This window comes from Martes martes (genome assembly GCF_963455335.1).
Source record: "Martes martes genome assembly, chromosome: 13".
In the NCBI taxonomy this organism is placed as follows: Eukaryota; Metazoa; Chordata; class Mammalia; order Carnivora; family Mustelidae; genus Martes; species Martes martes.
The window spans coordinates 87,281,509-87,295,525 of NC_137901.1; the positions used below are offsets into that span (position 1 = coordinate 87,281,509).

General features: G+C 42.6%; 1 protein-coding gene across 1 annotated transcript; it reads left to right on the forward strand.

The window, feature by feature from the left end:
• The first annotated feature begins 4,002 nt into the window (after positions 1–4,002).
• Positions 4,003–13,638, forward strand: TMED2 (transmembrane p24 trafficking protein 2). Its single transcript, XM_080822135.1, has 4 exons — positions 4,003–4,298; positions 6,341–6,533; positions 9,162–9,269; positions 12,120–13,638. Exons 1-4 carry the CDS (start codon positions 4,119–4,121, stop codon positions 12,242–12,244), a joined length of 606 nt encoding a protein of 201 aa, XP_080678261.1. The 5' UTR covers positions 4,003–4,118; the 3' UTR covers positions 12,245–13,638.
• Positions 13,639–14,017: the final 379 nt, after the last annotated feature.

Here is a 14,017-nt window from a genome sequence, read left to right on the forward strand (position 1 = left end):
TCCCGGGCATATGCCAGTCTGTGCCGAGGACCCGAAACGTGCACATTTCCTGTGGGTGACCTGGCAAGTCCCGAGAGCCTGTCTTCGGATATTGAAATAGTGTTGGAAGATGCTTCATGAGTAATTTATGAGAGTGGCGCTGTAAAGAAAAACCTGCGTGAGAAAGGAACTATGCCAGGCAGTTGACAGTGATTATTTGATGGTTCTGTGATTACAGTTACTTTCCCAATTTTTAGATAGCACAGTTAATTATACAATATAAAAAATTTCCAAAGGATGTGTGGTTGCATTTTTCGTTTGGTCATCACTGTGTTTTCCGACATTGGAGTTAACTGTATTTATTTATTTTTTTTTAAATTTTTTTATTTTAAAAAGATTTTTATTTATTTATTTGACACAGAGAGAGAGAGAGAGAGAGAGAGAGAGCACACAAGCAGAGGGAAGCAACAGAAGGAGAGGGAGAAGCATGTTCACCGCTGAGCAGGGAGCCTGATTTGGGGCTCGATCCCAGGACCCTGGGCTCATGAACTGAGCTGAAGGCAGACGCTTAACCATCTGAGCCACCCAGGTGCCCAGTTAACTGTATTTAGATACAGCATCTGTGCCCCAATTTGCCACAGACCTCCCTTCTCCCTATTGCCTTCAGCTGGTGCCATCTCTCACTCACATAAACTGCCTGATTCCTGAAAGCATTTGAATTTGGGTCCCCGATTTATATAATAAAATCCCCCAATATATGATTCACTGTGGTCCACCAAGATGACAAGTGTCCAAGTTTTAAGTCCCCGATAAGTGGATTTAGAATATCAAATCAGCGTGAAAAGGGAAGTTAACATATTTAATTTCTGGGTAAAAACATAATTGTTCTTGGCACTTTTCTATGGAGTTCAGTTGCTTGGGAGTCCAAAAGGCTGTTTCCATCAGATTACTTCTGCTTAACTGGAAGCTCTGTAGGTATTATAATCAGAAATAAATTTAATACAGGGAAATGGAAGCACATAAGTGGGTTAGTGAGGCTGGAGAGACAGGGTTTAGGCACCTAGAGCGACACTACAGAACTGACCTGCCAGGAGAACCAGGGCCTTTGCCACAGTGGGGACAGTGGGGAATCAGGGGACTATTACAAGAACACTTGAATTCAGTAATGCAGTGTCATGGCAAGGCAGTTTCCATCGTTCGAGCTGCGCACCTGTTTCTGGACACCTGAAGCAGGAAACTGGATTTTGGGCCACTACTGCCCCCTATTGCCTGTTGGTCTTTCAAGAAATAATGCCTCAAAAAAAAAAAAAAAAAGAAAAAAGAAATAATCTCTCAAATTTGCAAAGCACCTTCAGATATACCGTGTCATCCAGTCCTCATGATAACAAGCAAGGCACATGGGGTCATCATCCCCTCTTTACAGGTGAGGAGACTGAAGCTCAAAGTTGATGGAACGTAAGGTTATACGGCTTTGTGCAAAACTGGAGTAACCACCCAGGTCTCTTCATCCCCAGGCCAGGGCAATGAACTCAACTCACATGTCACGAGTGAGGTCTTCTGTGGCCCTGTGGTAGGCTCTGAGAGCACAGCACACAGATATCAAGGCTGGTGGTTTATAAGTGTTGTGGACTGGCAAATCACCGTATCTGCATCGAAAGCACAGAGCACGGGGCCTGTACGTGGCAGAGGTATGTCTAGGGACATTCTCGAGAAGAAAAGAGGTGACATTTGAGTTGGGTTTTGAGGGATGAGTAGAAGTACGTCTGGAAACAAAATGCAGAAAACAGTCCTAGCAGCTGGCAAGAGGTAAGGGGGCCTGATGAGACAGCAGCGCTTTGGGGAGCTCATAGAATTCTAGTTTTGGAGGATTTGAACAAGGTAGAAAAATGTTTTTGTAGTAGAAGTATTATATACATACAGCAAAATAAGGTGCATCAGTCTTACGTATGAGTTTTTTTTGAGTTAAAAAATATATAATATGTAAACATGGTGAAGATGTTAAACTTTCTGAACATCCTGGGAGGTTCCCTTGTGCCCCTTCCCAGTCTATACCCACTTCCATCCTTCTCTGGAGGTTTCTGGGGGATGAGGGTGTTTCCCAAGGGGTAAGTGCTTTCCCTGCTCAATACAGCTTGCCAAGTAACCGAACACTGTCGGATGACAGGCAGGTAATTCATCCGATGGCCAGAGAATGGAGAAGGTGAGCTCATGGTCTGAAGGCATCTTCTGCCACTAGGACTCATGGTCAGGATTTCCAGTGTTAGGATGGAAGGGGCTGGCATGGAAGTTGACTTGACGGTTTTTCCTGGAAGGGCAGGAGGCTTCTTTGAATCAGAGGATATAATTTCTTCCCTTAAGTGGGATGTGCCAGCAAGCTGGTAGGTGGGTTTTTTGTTTTAATACCAGAAGTGGGGCGCCTGGCTGGCTCAGTCCATGGAGCATGGGACACTTGATCTCACAGTTACGAGTTCCAGCCCCACCTTGGGTAGGGAGAGTTTGTTTAAAAAATAAAATCTTAAGGGGCACGTGGGTGGCTCAGTCAGTTGAGTAGCTGCCTTCGGTTCAGCTCATGATCTCAGGGTTGTAGGATCGAGTCCCGCATCGGGCTCACTGCTCAGTAGTGAGTCTTTTTCTCTCTCTCCGTCTCCTTCTATCTCACAAATAAATAAATAAATTTTAAAAAATCTTTAAAACAACTGTAAGGACCTATTTTATATTTTTATTTTAGCCAGAGTCTTCCATTGAAGTTAAACAATAACTTTGGTGTTTAACCCTTAAACTGTCCTTGCTCCCCTTCCCCCAGGGGACTTAAAAACAAGTCCTGGAAACCAGTCCCAGGTAACAAAGCCCAGGTACAAGGGTGGGTCAGGCCAGGTGGAGACACCTGATCAGTGGGGGCGCATACTGTCTCCTAGCTACCAAGGTGATGGGCTAGTTTCCATGGCTACTATGGGGTGAATTCTTTTTTTTTTTTTTTTTTTTTTAAGATTTTTTATTTATTTATTTGACAGAGATCACAAGTAGACAGAGAGGCAGGCAGAGAGAGAGGAGGAAGCAGGCTCCCCGCTCAGCAGAGAGCCCGATGCGGGGCTCGATCCCAGAACCCTGGGATCATGACCTGAGCCGAAGGCAGAGGCTTTAACCCACTGAGCCACCCAGGCGCCCTATGGGGTGAATTCTAATTCAATTAGCCACCTGTGCGTGGCCAGGCCCAACCACATGGCCTTTGCACTATAAAAGTTAGTCTGGAGAGCAGGGAGGGGTCGTCCTCTCTGTAGGGGCGTCCCCGACCGGTCTGTTTGACGGTCGGTCTGATTCTTGATGCTTGGCGCGAAATAAAGCTTGCTTGACCTTCGCTTTGTATCGGTCTCGCTCCTTTAATCACGGACCCGTTAAATGGGCATAACACAACAACAACAACTACAACAAAACAATTAGATGGTAATGATCCCGGGGTCTTCTGGAGGGTTAACAAGCATCTGAATTGGATCAAACTGGTCAACGCTTTTGGGGTGAGACCCCTGTTTCCTTTTATGTCTTTTTTTTTTTACTCTGAGAGCGCGACAAGAGCTGGGAGAAACAGAGAAAGAAAATCTCAAGCAGACTCCCTGCTGAGCGTGGAGCCCCACCCGGCTCTCGAACTCAGGACCCTAAGATCGCGACCTGAGCGGCAATCAGGAGTCCCACACCTAAATGACTGAGCCACCCAGGGGCGCCTCTCCTTCTTCTTACTCCTATTGCTGCCTCCAGATCTTTTACCGCCTCTTTGCACAGTCTTAGCGAGTTGCACTGGGCGCGGGAGGTTTTTTGATACCGCGGCTTTCTCCTCTGGTCCACGTGAAATTTAGGTTGCCCGGGAAAGGGGAGGGAGGTGGGGACAACAACGTTTGGCCCTTCAGAGCCACCGTCGAGGCTCAGGTTGGGCGGAGCCGCCATGTCCCTCGGCGGCCGCCGTGCCTCCGTTACGTGGCAGCTGCCGGAGCCCGCCAATCCACGGCGCCCGCATCAGCCCCCTCGGGTGGCGCAGCCGGAAGGGGCGGAGCTGAGGCGGCGGCGCCTGAGAAGGCAGCGGTGGCGGTGGCGGCGGCGGCGGCTCTGGAGGCCGCGGTCCCGGTCCTGGCTTCGGCCCCAGCCCCACCATGGTGACGCTCGCTGAGCTGCTGGTGCTCTTGGCCGCTCTTCTGGCCACGGCCTCGGGTTACTTCGTCAGCATCGACGCGCATGCCGAGGAGTGCTTCTTCGAGCGGGTCACCTCGGGCACCAAGATGGGCCTCATCTTCGAGGTGGCCGAGGGCGGCTTCCTGGACATCGACGTGGAGGTGCGGGCACGCTGCCCGGGGCCCAGATGGGGTCGCGGGGCCGTTCGGGGTTTGGCGGCTTTGGGGCCCGCGCGGGGTCTGCGGGGGCGCGGGGCGTGGAGGCCGCTGTCCGAGTGCTGGGAGGGGCCCGGGCCGCCGTGTGGCCCCCGCCTGGGCGACCCCCTTACGGCCTTTTCCCCCGCGGTCCGCCCGGGTTCCATACCCCGGGACCCGGTCGAATATGGAGCCGCTGCTTAGCCGCCTTGGATTCTTGGCTTGAACGGCGGGCTCCCCGTGGACCCTGTCGCCGATCTTTGTCGGCCAGGCGCCGCGTGTCAGCTCGGGGCGCAGAAGCCACTTAAGTGTTGAGGTTAGTCGAGGGCAGGATTGTATTGGGTTTGCAGCTACATTTCGTTGCGTGACGGATTAATGTTGGGGCCTGACGTGAGAACTTCAGAAAAAGTAAAGCGAAAGCTGTTGAAGGCTAGACGGGCGTTTGTGTTGTGCTTTTCTTTATTTTTCAAAGAGCGAGCCTGAGCGTGTAACCTATTTTTTTTAAAAGATTTTATTTATTTATTTGACAGAGATCACAAGTAAGCAGAGAGGCAGGCAGAGAGAGAGGGGAGGAAGCAGGCTCCCCGCTGAGCGGAGAGCCCCATGCAGGGCTTGATCCCAGCAGCCTGGGATCATGACCTGAGCCGAAGGCAGAGGCTTTAACCCACTGAGCCACCCAGGCGCCCCACGTGTAACCTATTTTTATGCAAACCTCCAGATACCTCCTGGAGCCATCTCTGACTAGGGGAAAGGTGGACTAGGGTCATTTAGTTTAGGGATAATGATTGCAGATGAAGTATCTGGAGAAAACAGGACATTGTTCAGAGAAAGCTGCAGTCCCTAAATTTCCTCCTATCTTTTTTTTTTAAGCTGAAAGAGTGACTTGCTTTTATTTTTCTTTCTTTTAGGAAACTGGAGGTAATTAATACTTAAATTCACTGTTAACATGATTAATTGAGTTCAGGGGTTTTCCTTTTGACAGTGGACAGTGGAGTTGGGCACCAATTACACAGTCCACGTGAAACCCAAAGATCAGGGGATGATGGAAGGAGGGACTGCTGAAATTAGTTAAGACTTCAGAGATCAGCTCTTCCAGTCTCCCAACTTCTGCAGGTGACTAAGTTAGTTAACCAGGGCCTAACAGCTGATTTTTAGCAGATGGCTGAGAACATGGGTCTCTTAGTTTCCAGTCTGGTCTTTTTTTCTCCGGCCTCCTGGCATCTCAGATTCCTTCACTGGTTTGCAGCAATCAGTTAGGAAACCCAAAAGTGTAACTTGCTCAAATTTCTTAGTTTTATTTTTTATTATTTTTTAAAGATTTTATTTATTTATGGGCAGAGGAGGAGGGAAAGCAGGCTCCCCGCCGAGCAGAGAGCCGGATGTGGGGCTTGATCCCAGGAGCCTGAGATCATGACCCAAGCCGAAGGCAGAGGCTCTAACCCACTGAGCCACCCAGGCACCCCTCAAATTTCTTAGTTTTAAACGTTTTTTAAAATTTTTTAAAAAAGATTTTATTTATTTATTTATTTGACAGAGAGAGATCACAAGTAGGCAGAGAGGCAGGCAGAGAGAGAGGAGGAAGCAGGCTCCCCGCTGAGCAGAGAGCCCGATGTGGGGCTCCATCCCAGGACCCTGAGATCATGACCTGAACGGAAAGCAGAGGCTTTAACCCACTGAGCCACCCAGGTGCCCCTTTTTTAATGTTTTGATATTAATAGCGTGCATGTGTGTTGGTGATAGAAGGCCAGTTGGAGACACGTGTAAGCTACTGTTTCTGTTTCTGAGGAGTTTGTGTTTAAGTGGGACAGAGGAAGCGTGTCAGGATTGAAGCAGGTCCTGGAGAGTCATCTAGTACAGCCTTGTTTCGTAAGCAGGAGAACTGCAGCCCAAGGAGGTTACTGTCATTAGGTGACAACTACATTTATCGAATATTCTACTGCCAATAGACAGTATCTACGAACAGTATGATTTAAAATCTTCTGTGATGTGTATTTCTTTCCTGCCTCCAGATTACAGGGCCCGATAATAAAGGAATTTATAAAGGAGACCGAGAGTCCAGTGGGAAATACACATTTGCCGCTCACATGGATGGAACGTACAAGTTTTGTTTTAGCAATAGGATGTCTACCATGACTCCAAAGATAGTGATGTTCACCATTGATATCGGGGAGGCTCCCAAAGGACAAGACATGGAAACAGAAGGTGAGATGAACATTCAGATTTATATCCCGTTTCAGGAATTAATGTTCTGTACATTGTTACTCATCTTGAATGGAGTATTTATATATTTTGATTTCTTATTCTAAGTTCATTAACTGTGTTTAAAACCAAAAACTTTTGTGATACATTTTATTTCTTCAGGACTCCAAATTAACAAAAATAAGTTTCTGGAAATTTGTATTTAATTTTGTTCTTTAGAATTGCCTCTTCTGGCAACTTTTCATAGTCTGTGCTTTTGTAAGCATGTAGGTTATGTGTGTTTTAGGTGGTTTGTTGTGTTGGTTTGCTAATCCTGGTATATACATCATCGTTTGGTCATTTATACATGACTGGTTGGATTAAACCTAGTTGTTTTATTTTTGTGTGTTTATATCTTACACTTTTCTTTAGGTGGTGGAGATACCTGGGATGGTAGGTGGATTGCTATTTGACAGCATCCTGTCTTGCATATTTTTCTTTGCTGCTATTTTCTGCTTTGCTTTCCTTTCTAACCTTGGTTTGTTAGCATGAGAGTGTTTTTTCTCTTAATTAAAAAAAGACCCCTACAACTAACTAGAGTTTTAGAGCGGTTGTTTTTATTTGGTTGACAGGAAGTATAGTTAGGTCATTTTAAATTAATGGCCCTAGAAGTACAGTGATTGGCATGTTAGTAACATCATACTTTGTTTCTTTAAAATGAATGCTGAGGGTGGAAAGATTCAACTGTAATTGGAGGGATAAAAGTCTTGAACATAGCTAATAGCAAATAGTGTTCACTTTGTACAAAGTATTTTGGTAGCTTTTTACCGTTATTGAAGTTTTGTAACTTGAAACTTGGTTGGATGTGAAATTCAGTTCTAGAAGCTATGTCTGGAGATGGTGACAGAAGCTCTTTCAACCATATGTTATAATTCAGTTAATTTTTATTTCTCACTGACCAGCAGTAAACCCTGAGTCGAGTCTTCTGGATAAATGGTTTACCAAGAACCAGCACATTTGGATTCGGGTGGTGGGCAGAAGGCAGGGGTTGTACAGTGTACGTCAGGATTTGTGGAAACTAGCAGTTCAACACATTTCCTAGTATTAACATTTGTCCTAGATATTAAGCAGTTAATAGAGTACTTACATCATAAAGAAGTATTTGTTAGGTTTGAAATCTGTAGAATTTAGAGAATCCTACTATTTAGTAATTCCTGTGCTTTTTTTCTGGGGCCATTTACAGTGTAGGACTTGGCTAACTTGAGGAGAATTCGGAGTTTTCAAGGGGTTTGTGCTTGTTTATTTTCTGGAAATTAGTCCTTTCTAAATAGTTAGAAAATGTTGGCTGGTGAATGTGACTCTTGAGTTATTCTTAAACCTTTAATATTTAAAATTCTTGTTTTTGTTTGCTAATGTCAGTGAATGGAAGCTCTGAAATCAAACCCTGTTCTAAAGCAATGACCCTCAAGTGAGGACAGTGTTTGCCCCCAAGAGGACATTTGACAATATCTGGAGACTTTTTTTTTTTTTTTTTTAAAGTAGGCTCCATGCCCATTGTGGGGCTTGAACTCACGACCTTGAGATCAAGAGTTGCATTCTCTACTGACTAATCTATCCAGGCGCCCCTATCAGGAGACATTTTTTATTCTCATGGCCGGATGGAAGATCCTAAAATGTACTGGCTGGCCCCCCCACGACGAAGAATTATCTGGTCGAAAATGTCAACAGCGCTGTCCTGAGAAACCCTGCTTCCAAGGTTTCGTGTCGTGCTTGGGGTTTCCCAGATGAAGCTAGTGAGGGATGATTTGAGATTTGAGATTCTACCGAACTACCTTAACATGGGTAGGGGTCCTCTGTTGGAAATCTTCCCTATTGGTAGATATTTTTTTCCTAACTCTGTGTTCGTTGTCATAACATAGCCCTGTCTAGAAGCCTACACTTACCCTTCAGAACCCTTAGTCTGCCTTGTATTCATTTTTGGCAAAAAAGAATATGTGATTTTAAACCTTGTGCAGCTGAGAGCTTGTCTTTTCACTTATGATGCCTGCCATTCCCCACTGTAGTGAAATTATTGCTGTGATTTCCATAGAGGAATGTTTGAATTTTGGTGTGGATTTTTTCAAGAATGTCTTGGGTTTTTGTCTGGTTAGCTTCATTGAGATTAAAAGTCTGTTTTGAGGCTGCATTTATATTAACATTAGAGTTAATATGATTCTAAAGCATAAGTTTTGATTTTAGTTAAATATTGTTATTTATAGGATTATTATTAGGAATTTTGTTTTATAGTTTGTGTTCTTTTTTTTCCCCTCCTCAGTCCTTTTTTTCTTTTCCAGTTAGTTAATATAGTGAACTTAGCAGTAATTCATTAGAGGAAATTTCTTAGGGTGAATTGTGTTCCTTTTGTTAGTAAGCATTGTATAGTATGTTTCCCACCTTGAAAGAGCTTTCTGTTCTGGGAACGAACATTTAAAAAAATGCTTTGAGAATTATATTGTCATCAGTAGTCCAACATGACGTCTGAGCCATTTCGAAACCGCTTCTAAACAGAGTATGCCTTCTCTGAGGAGTATTTTGAGGAGTATTGCCTTATGCATATTTTTTCAAAAGGAGATTGCCAAATGTGTGCTAATCTGTTTTTATATTTTTCCGTAGCTCACCAGAACAAGCTAGAAGAAATGATTAATGAGCTGGCAGTGGCGATGACAGCTGTAAAGCATGAACAGGAGTACATGGAAGTTCGGGAGAGAATACACAGAGCAAGTAAGTTAATGCTGGAACTTCGCAATGGTGTCTGGTGGCCAGAAAGTCCTGAAGGCGTATTATCCAACAGCTTGCTGGAATTTTCCTCATTTGGGTATTTTATAAATATTATCATAGTAAAGCATTGACTTGAAAAAGCAACTATGCAAAGATATTTTTTGAGTATGTGTTTGTAGAGCTTTGTACCAGACTGGTTTTTTATTGGAATATTCATTCTAAACTGAAAAATGCTGTTAAGATTTAGTATGAGGTTTTAGGAGTTTTTAAAAGAATCTCTGGTTCGCTGGGGAGTAAAACCAATAGTTTTCCCAAAGCAGAAAGGAAAAATAGAAAGTGGTTGGTTTTTAATCACATCGTCGACATTTCTTTGCCAATGTATAATATTATATGCTGAAATTTTAGCTTTTTTTCCTAAAGTGGAAGGTTTAGGCTAGTTAAAATAGAGAGCACTAAAACATGAATCCAAGCAGTCACCAGGTGAAGCTCAGCTTGAGTTCCTGGGTTTGTAAACTGGGAACATGGGATGTATTTATCTGTGGAAACAGTGATGACTAGAATCCCATGTTAGGTTGCAAAAGCCTGTCTGGCCCATGTTACAGCCGTAAGTATTACACCTTTGCACATGAAATTGAGAAGTACCATATTGACGCCCAGACCAGATACCATATTTTAGATCCAGGTCGTCACCTGTGGTTCAGTGTTTTTCATCCTCCAAATAGTTCTTGGGGCTAGATCTCATGGGAGCAAGCTCGTCTGCAAGTGCAAAGTGGTTGAAGTCAGGAGTCTTTGTTCCGAGTTTGGGGTAGAGTGAGAGAAGAGTGACTCCAGAGAGAGAGAGAGGCACAGGCTGAACCTCTTCAAGATGTGGTTTGTGTTCTCCCTACTCTCTTACATCTCTTGCCACGGATGGAAATGAACCTTTAGGACCTAGAGCACGCACCTAGCCTTTTGGTGGGAGAGTAATGAGTAAACCCAACAGACTGGAGAAGTAAGAGCCCCTGTCCTCACTTTCTGGGGGGGAGTGGGGTGTGAGGTGGACCACCGCTTGTATACATGCGCTCCCGCCTCTTCCGCTATGGTTCCTTCTCGTCTTTGCCTCCACTGGTACTCTGTTTACCCTCTGGGATCGACACCTCCTCTCCCTCACCTGGCGGAGACGCATCTGTTGATTACCTTGCTCTCCACTGGGGCCCAGCCCATTCTGGGATGAGAAGGCCACTGAGCACAGTCTGAAGGCCAAAAACTTCTGCTGTTCGTTTTAACCAGTTCAGACCAGATGGCTTTAAAGGTATAGGAGGTTCTTGGGAACACAGCAGTCGGAGGAAGACCTGTCTTCCGGTCTGTGGGGGCATCCAGCCTGACTCTTTTGCACTTAATTTGAGTGGAGATGCTCTGTATTTGTTTCACAGACAAATAGAATTTTAGGCTTTCTGTTTATTTTTGCAAATCAGATAGTTCTCCCAATGTTTTTTGTATATCTTCCTACAGCACTTACCCCTTAGGGTTGAACATAATGAGACATTTTTTTCTTCCTTTATCTCCAGTGTCGTACTATACTTTGTTACTATTAGATGTGGCTAATGTGTGAATAGTGTGAGGACAGTGTGTTATACACACACTTTTCCAGGTAAAGCGAAGAGAGAGATAAATACTTCTTTTTACATGATGGCTTAATATTTTGAAGTGTTTACTTGGCCATTCCCCTCTCCAGACACAAATCTTAAGTGCTAGTCCTTCACAGTTAATGCTAGATATTGGTTACTAAGTTTTCAGCAGAAGTAAACTTCATGCCATGGAATTAGTACTAAAAATTTCAGCTTTGGTGTTTTTGAGGGTTCTAATTAGTAATATTCTTGGGCATGTACCTTTTCTTACTCTGGGGAAAAAAGCCACATTTTTTGTTAACTGTAAGTTTTATTTTTGGGGGTTAATTGCTTTTTACTTCTTTTTGAGTGATTATTTATCTAGTAGCCATTATAATCTAGTTAATGTTGTACAAATGATATATATCTAAAAATATGGCACTCACTTATTCAGCTGATTAATATTGTTACTATATTGCTGATTTATAATTGTTTTCAAAATCGGCCATTTGTAGAAAAATCAGAAACTGCCTAGTAATTTTAAAAAGTTAAGGCTGTAGATTTGATCAGAAATTTTTAAGAATCTGACATAGATTGAGCAGAATAAATTAATAAAGAGTGGTCTTGGCTCTTGTTTTAAGGATCAGACCCTTGGCTTAAGAGTGGGATAGATCATGGACTGGTTCCAGTTTGTCGTAATTGCCAGTATTGGTTCATGAAACTGAGAAACCTTTAGCTAGAACAGCTGTCAGATACATAGTAGGTGCTCAGTATTTGTTGAATACATGTTTAAGGAAAAAGCCACTTAGATTGACACATTTTGACTAGGTAGCTAGTGCTTTAGGGTAATTATGTGATCTTGAAATAATCTGTATTTTTTTTTCAAGTCAGTTTTCTGATTCAGCAAAAAAGGTTATAATGTAGAATATTTTAATGTGAAGGAGAAAGGAGGTCATATTGGGTTTTAACCCTAGAGGTTGAAGTCACCTGGGCAAGTCACTTTTCCTCTCTGCTCTCCATACACAAGCAGAACAGACTTGACCATATCCCGTGAATCTTTAAAGTCCTATTTAAAGCTAAAATTTTCTGCTGCTGAGTTTGTTGAGTTGCTTGGGGACAAAAGACAAAAAGTATTTAGAGTACTGTGAATGCTGTGAAAATACTACTTTCTTAAAGACTAGGATGACTCATGATGCTTATGCCTTTTTTTTTCCTTTTTTTTTTTTTTTTTTTTGGTTAAATTTTGTCTTTTTGTCTGTCCTCACAGTCAACGACAACACAAACAGCAGAGTGGTCCTTTGGTCCTTCTTTGAAGCTCTTGTTCTAGTTGCCATGACATTGGGACAGATCTACTACCTGAAGAGATTTTTTGAAGTCCGGAGGGTTGTTTAAAAAGCCTTTTCCTGATGATCTCAAAATCATAATTCACTGTTTACCAAACATCTTGGTGATAATAATGTCATTAGTTTCTACATTTTTATTTTTGAAACTGTACATTCACAGCTTATGTTTCTTTGTGATTAATAGATATTGGGGGAAAACACCTTTTTAGGAAAGTTAGAGTGAAAATTTGACACTTGATTGGCATAATTTCTTATTTGAATTCTGCCTCCATTATCCAGGTCTGTCAGAACTCCCCAACACTGTAAATGAAACACAAGCATATAGTCCCGATTATACCTTCTTTCCATGTGTTTTCATGAAGTGCAGTTCAGAAAAGTACTCATGGATAGTACTTCACTTAAATGACTGCATTCTTTGGATCTCTTATCCTGCAGTTCAAGTCATTAAAGATTCTTTTTGTTGAGTCCTTATGAGAAACAACTGTCTGAATCTTGACATTTTCTACCCAGCCTACTGGCAGAGCTCTGATTGGAGTGTGACCAGGTTGGTACTTTGATACTTGTCTATCTTGTTTTTGCTTTAAAGATTAGACTTAACCACATTTCCCCCCTAAATTTGTGTTTTGAACCTTAGGACTCAATCACATCCAATTAAGTTGATGACACAAGCAGCTAATAACCATTTTTTGGTTTCTGCCTAACTTTGCAAGCAGTCTCTACTAAAGCCGGTTCTCTGGGTGTTGCAGCCAATGGTAGCTCTTTTCTTTCTGTGCTGGCACATCCACTTTCTCCGCTCTTGGCATGTAGGAGGTGTGCATTCATATAATTGGAAACATCTGGATTTCTGATGCCAAAGGGTTAAAGCCTCTTGGATTTCATTGCAATGATATACAGCCACTATTTTATTTTTGATCAGTGGCATTTTTGCCACTGTTTAATTAGGGTACTGGACATCACTGTCAGTACTAGGATTTTGTTTTTGTTTTTCTTGGGTCTTTTTTGGCACATGTGAATTTTGTTTTGTATAAAATGAAATGACTTTCTTTTGGTCTCTGATGATGGGTTTAAAATTAAAGGAGCATCTGGTCGTGGTGTGGGGGTGATCCAGGATTATGTTGTGACTGATGTATATTAGTTACTTGTACATTTTTTTTGGATCTTTGCAAGGGGAAAGCTACAAGTAACGAGTTTTATATAATTAATTTAAATTTGTTACAGGTTTTCATGTTCAGGCTAAACAATTTTTCAGCCTTTGGTGAAAATACTTGCAACAGTTTAAGGTGACTGTATTTTACCTTAAGACAACAGTTGCAATGCCAATTTTTTTTTTTTTTGGGTGTGTGTGAAAACACTTCAAAATTGAATTAAAAGATGTACATTTAAAATTGGTTGTGTATCTAATCTGCCCCAGGTTCAGTAAATAAACAATTCTTTTTAAAAACAGTATTTTGTGTTTCATATTAATGATTAATTCACATTTGTTAAATACCAACTTTCTATTCATATTTGAAATGAGACATGTCCATGTTTTCTGAGTTAATATGCCTGTTACCGATGTCAATTTGTATGTCTGTAGACTTGAGGATAGTGAGTAGGAACCCAATATTAGTTTTCCTTGTGTGGTTTCTTTTGATGATTCATTGTTAATATCTTAAGTCTTTTTTTTCATTTGGAAAAAAAGTTGAGTCATTTTAACTCAGCTGCCTGGTTTATTGGATGTGGGGAACAAGTTTAGGAGGGATTCAGTGATTTGTGCGAGGCCCTCAGATGAAGCCCGGTGGAATCAGAAACGAGATCTCTGCTTTTAGAAGTTGTTGCTCTT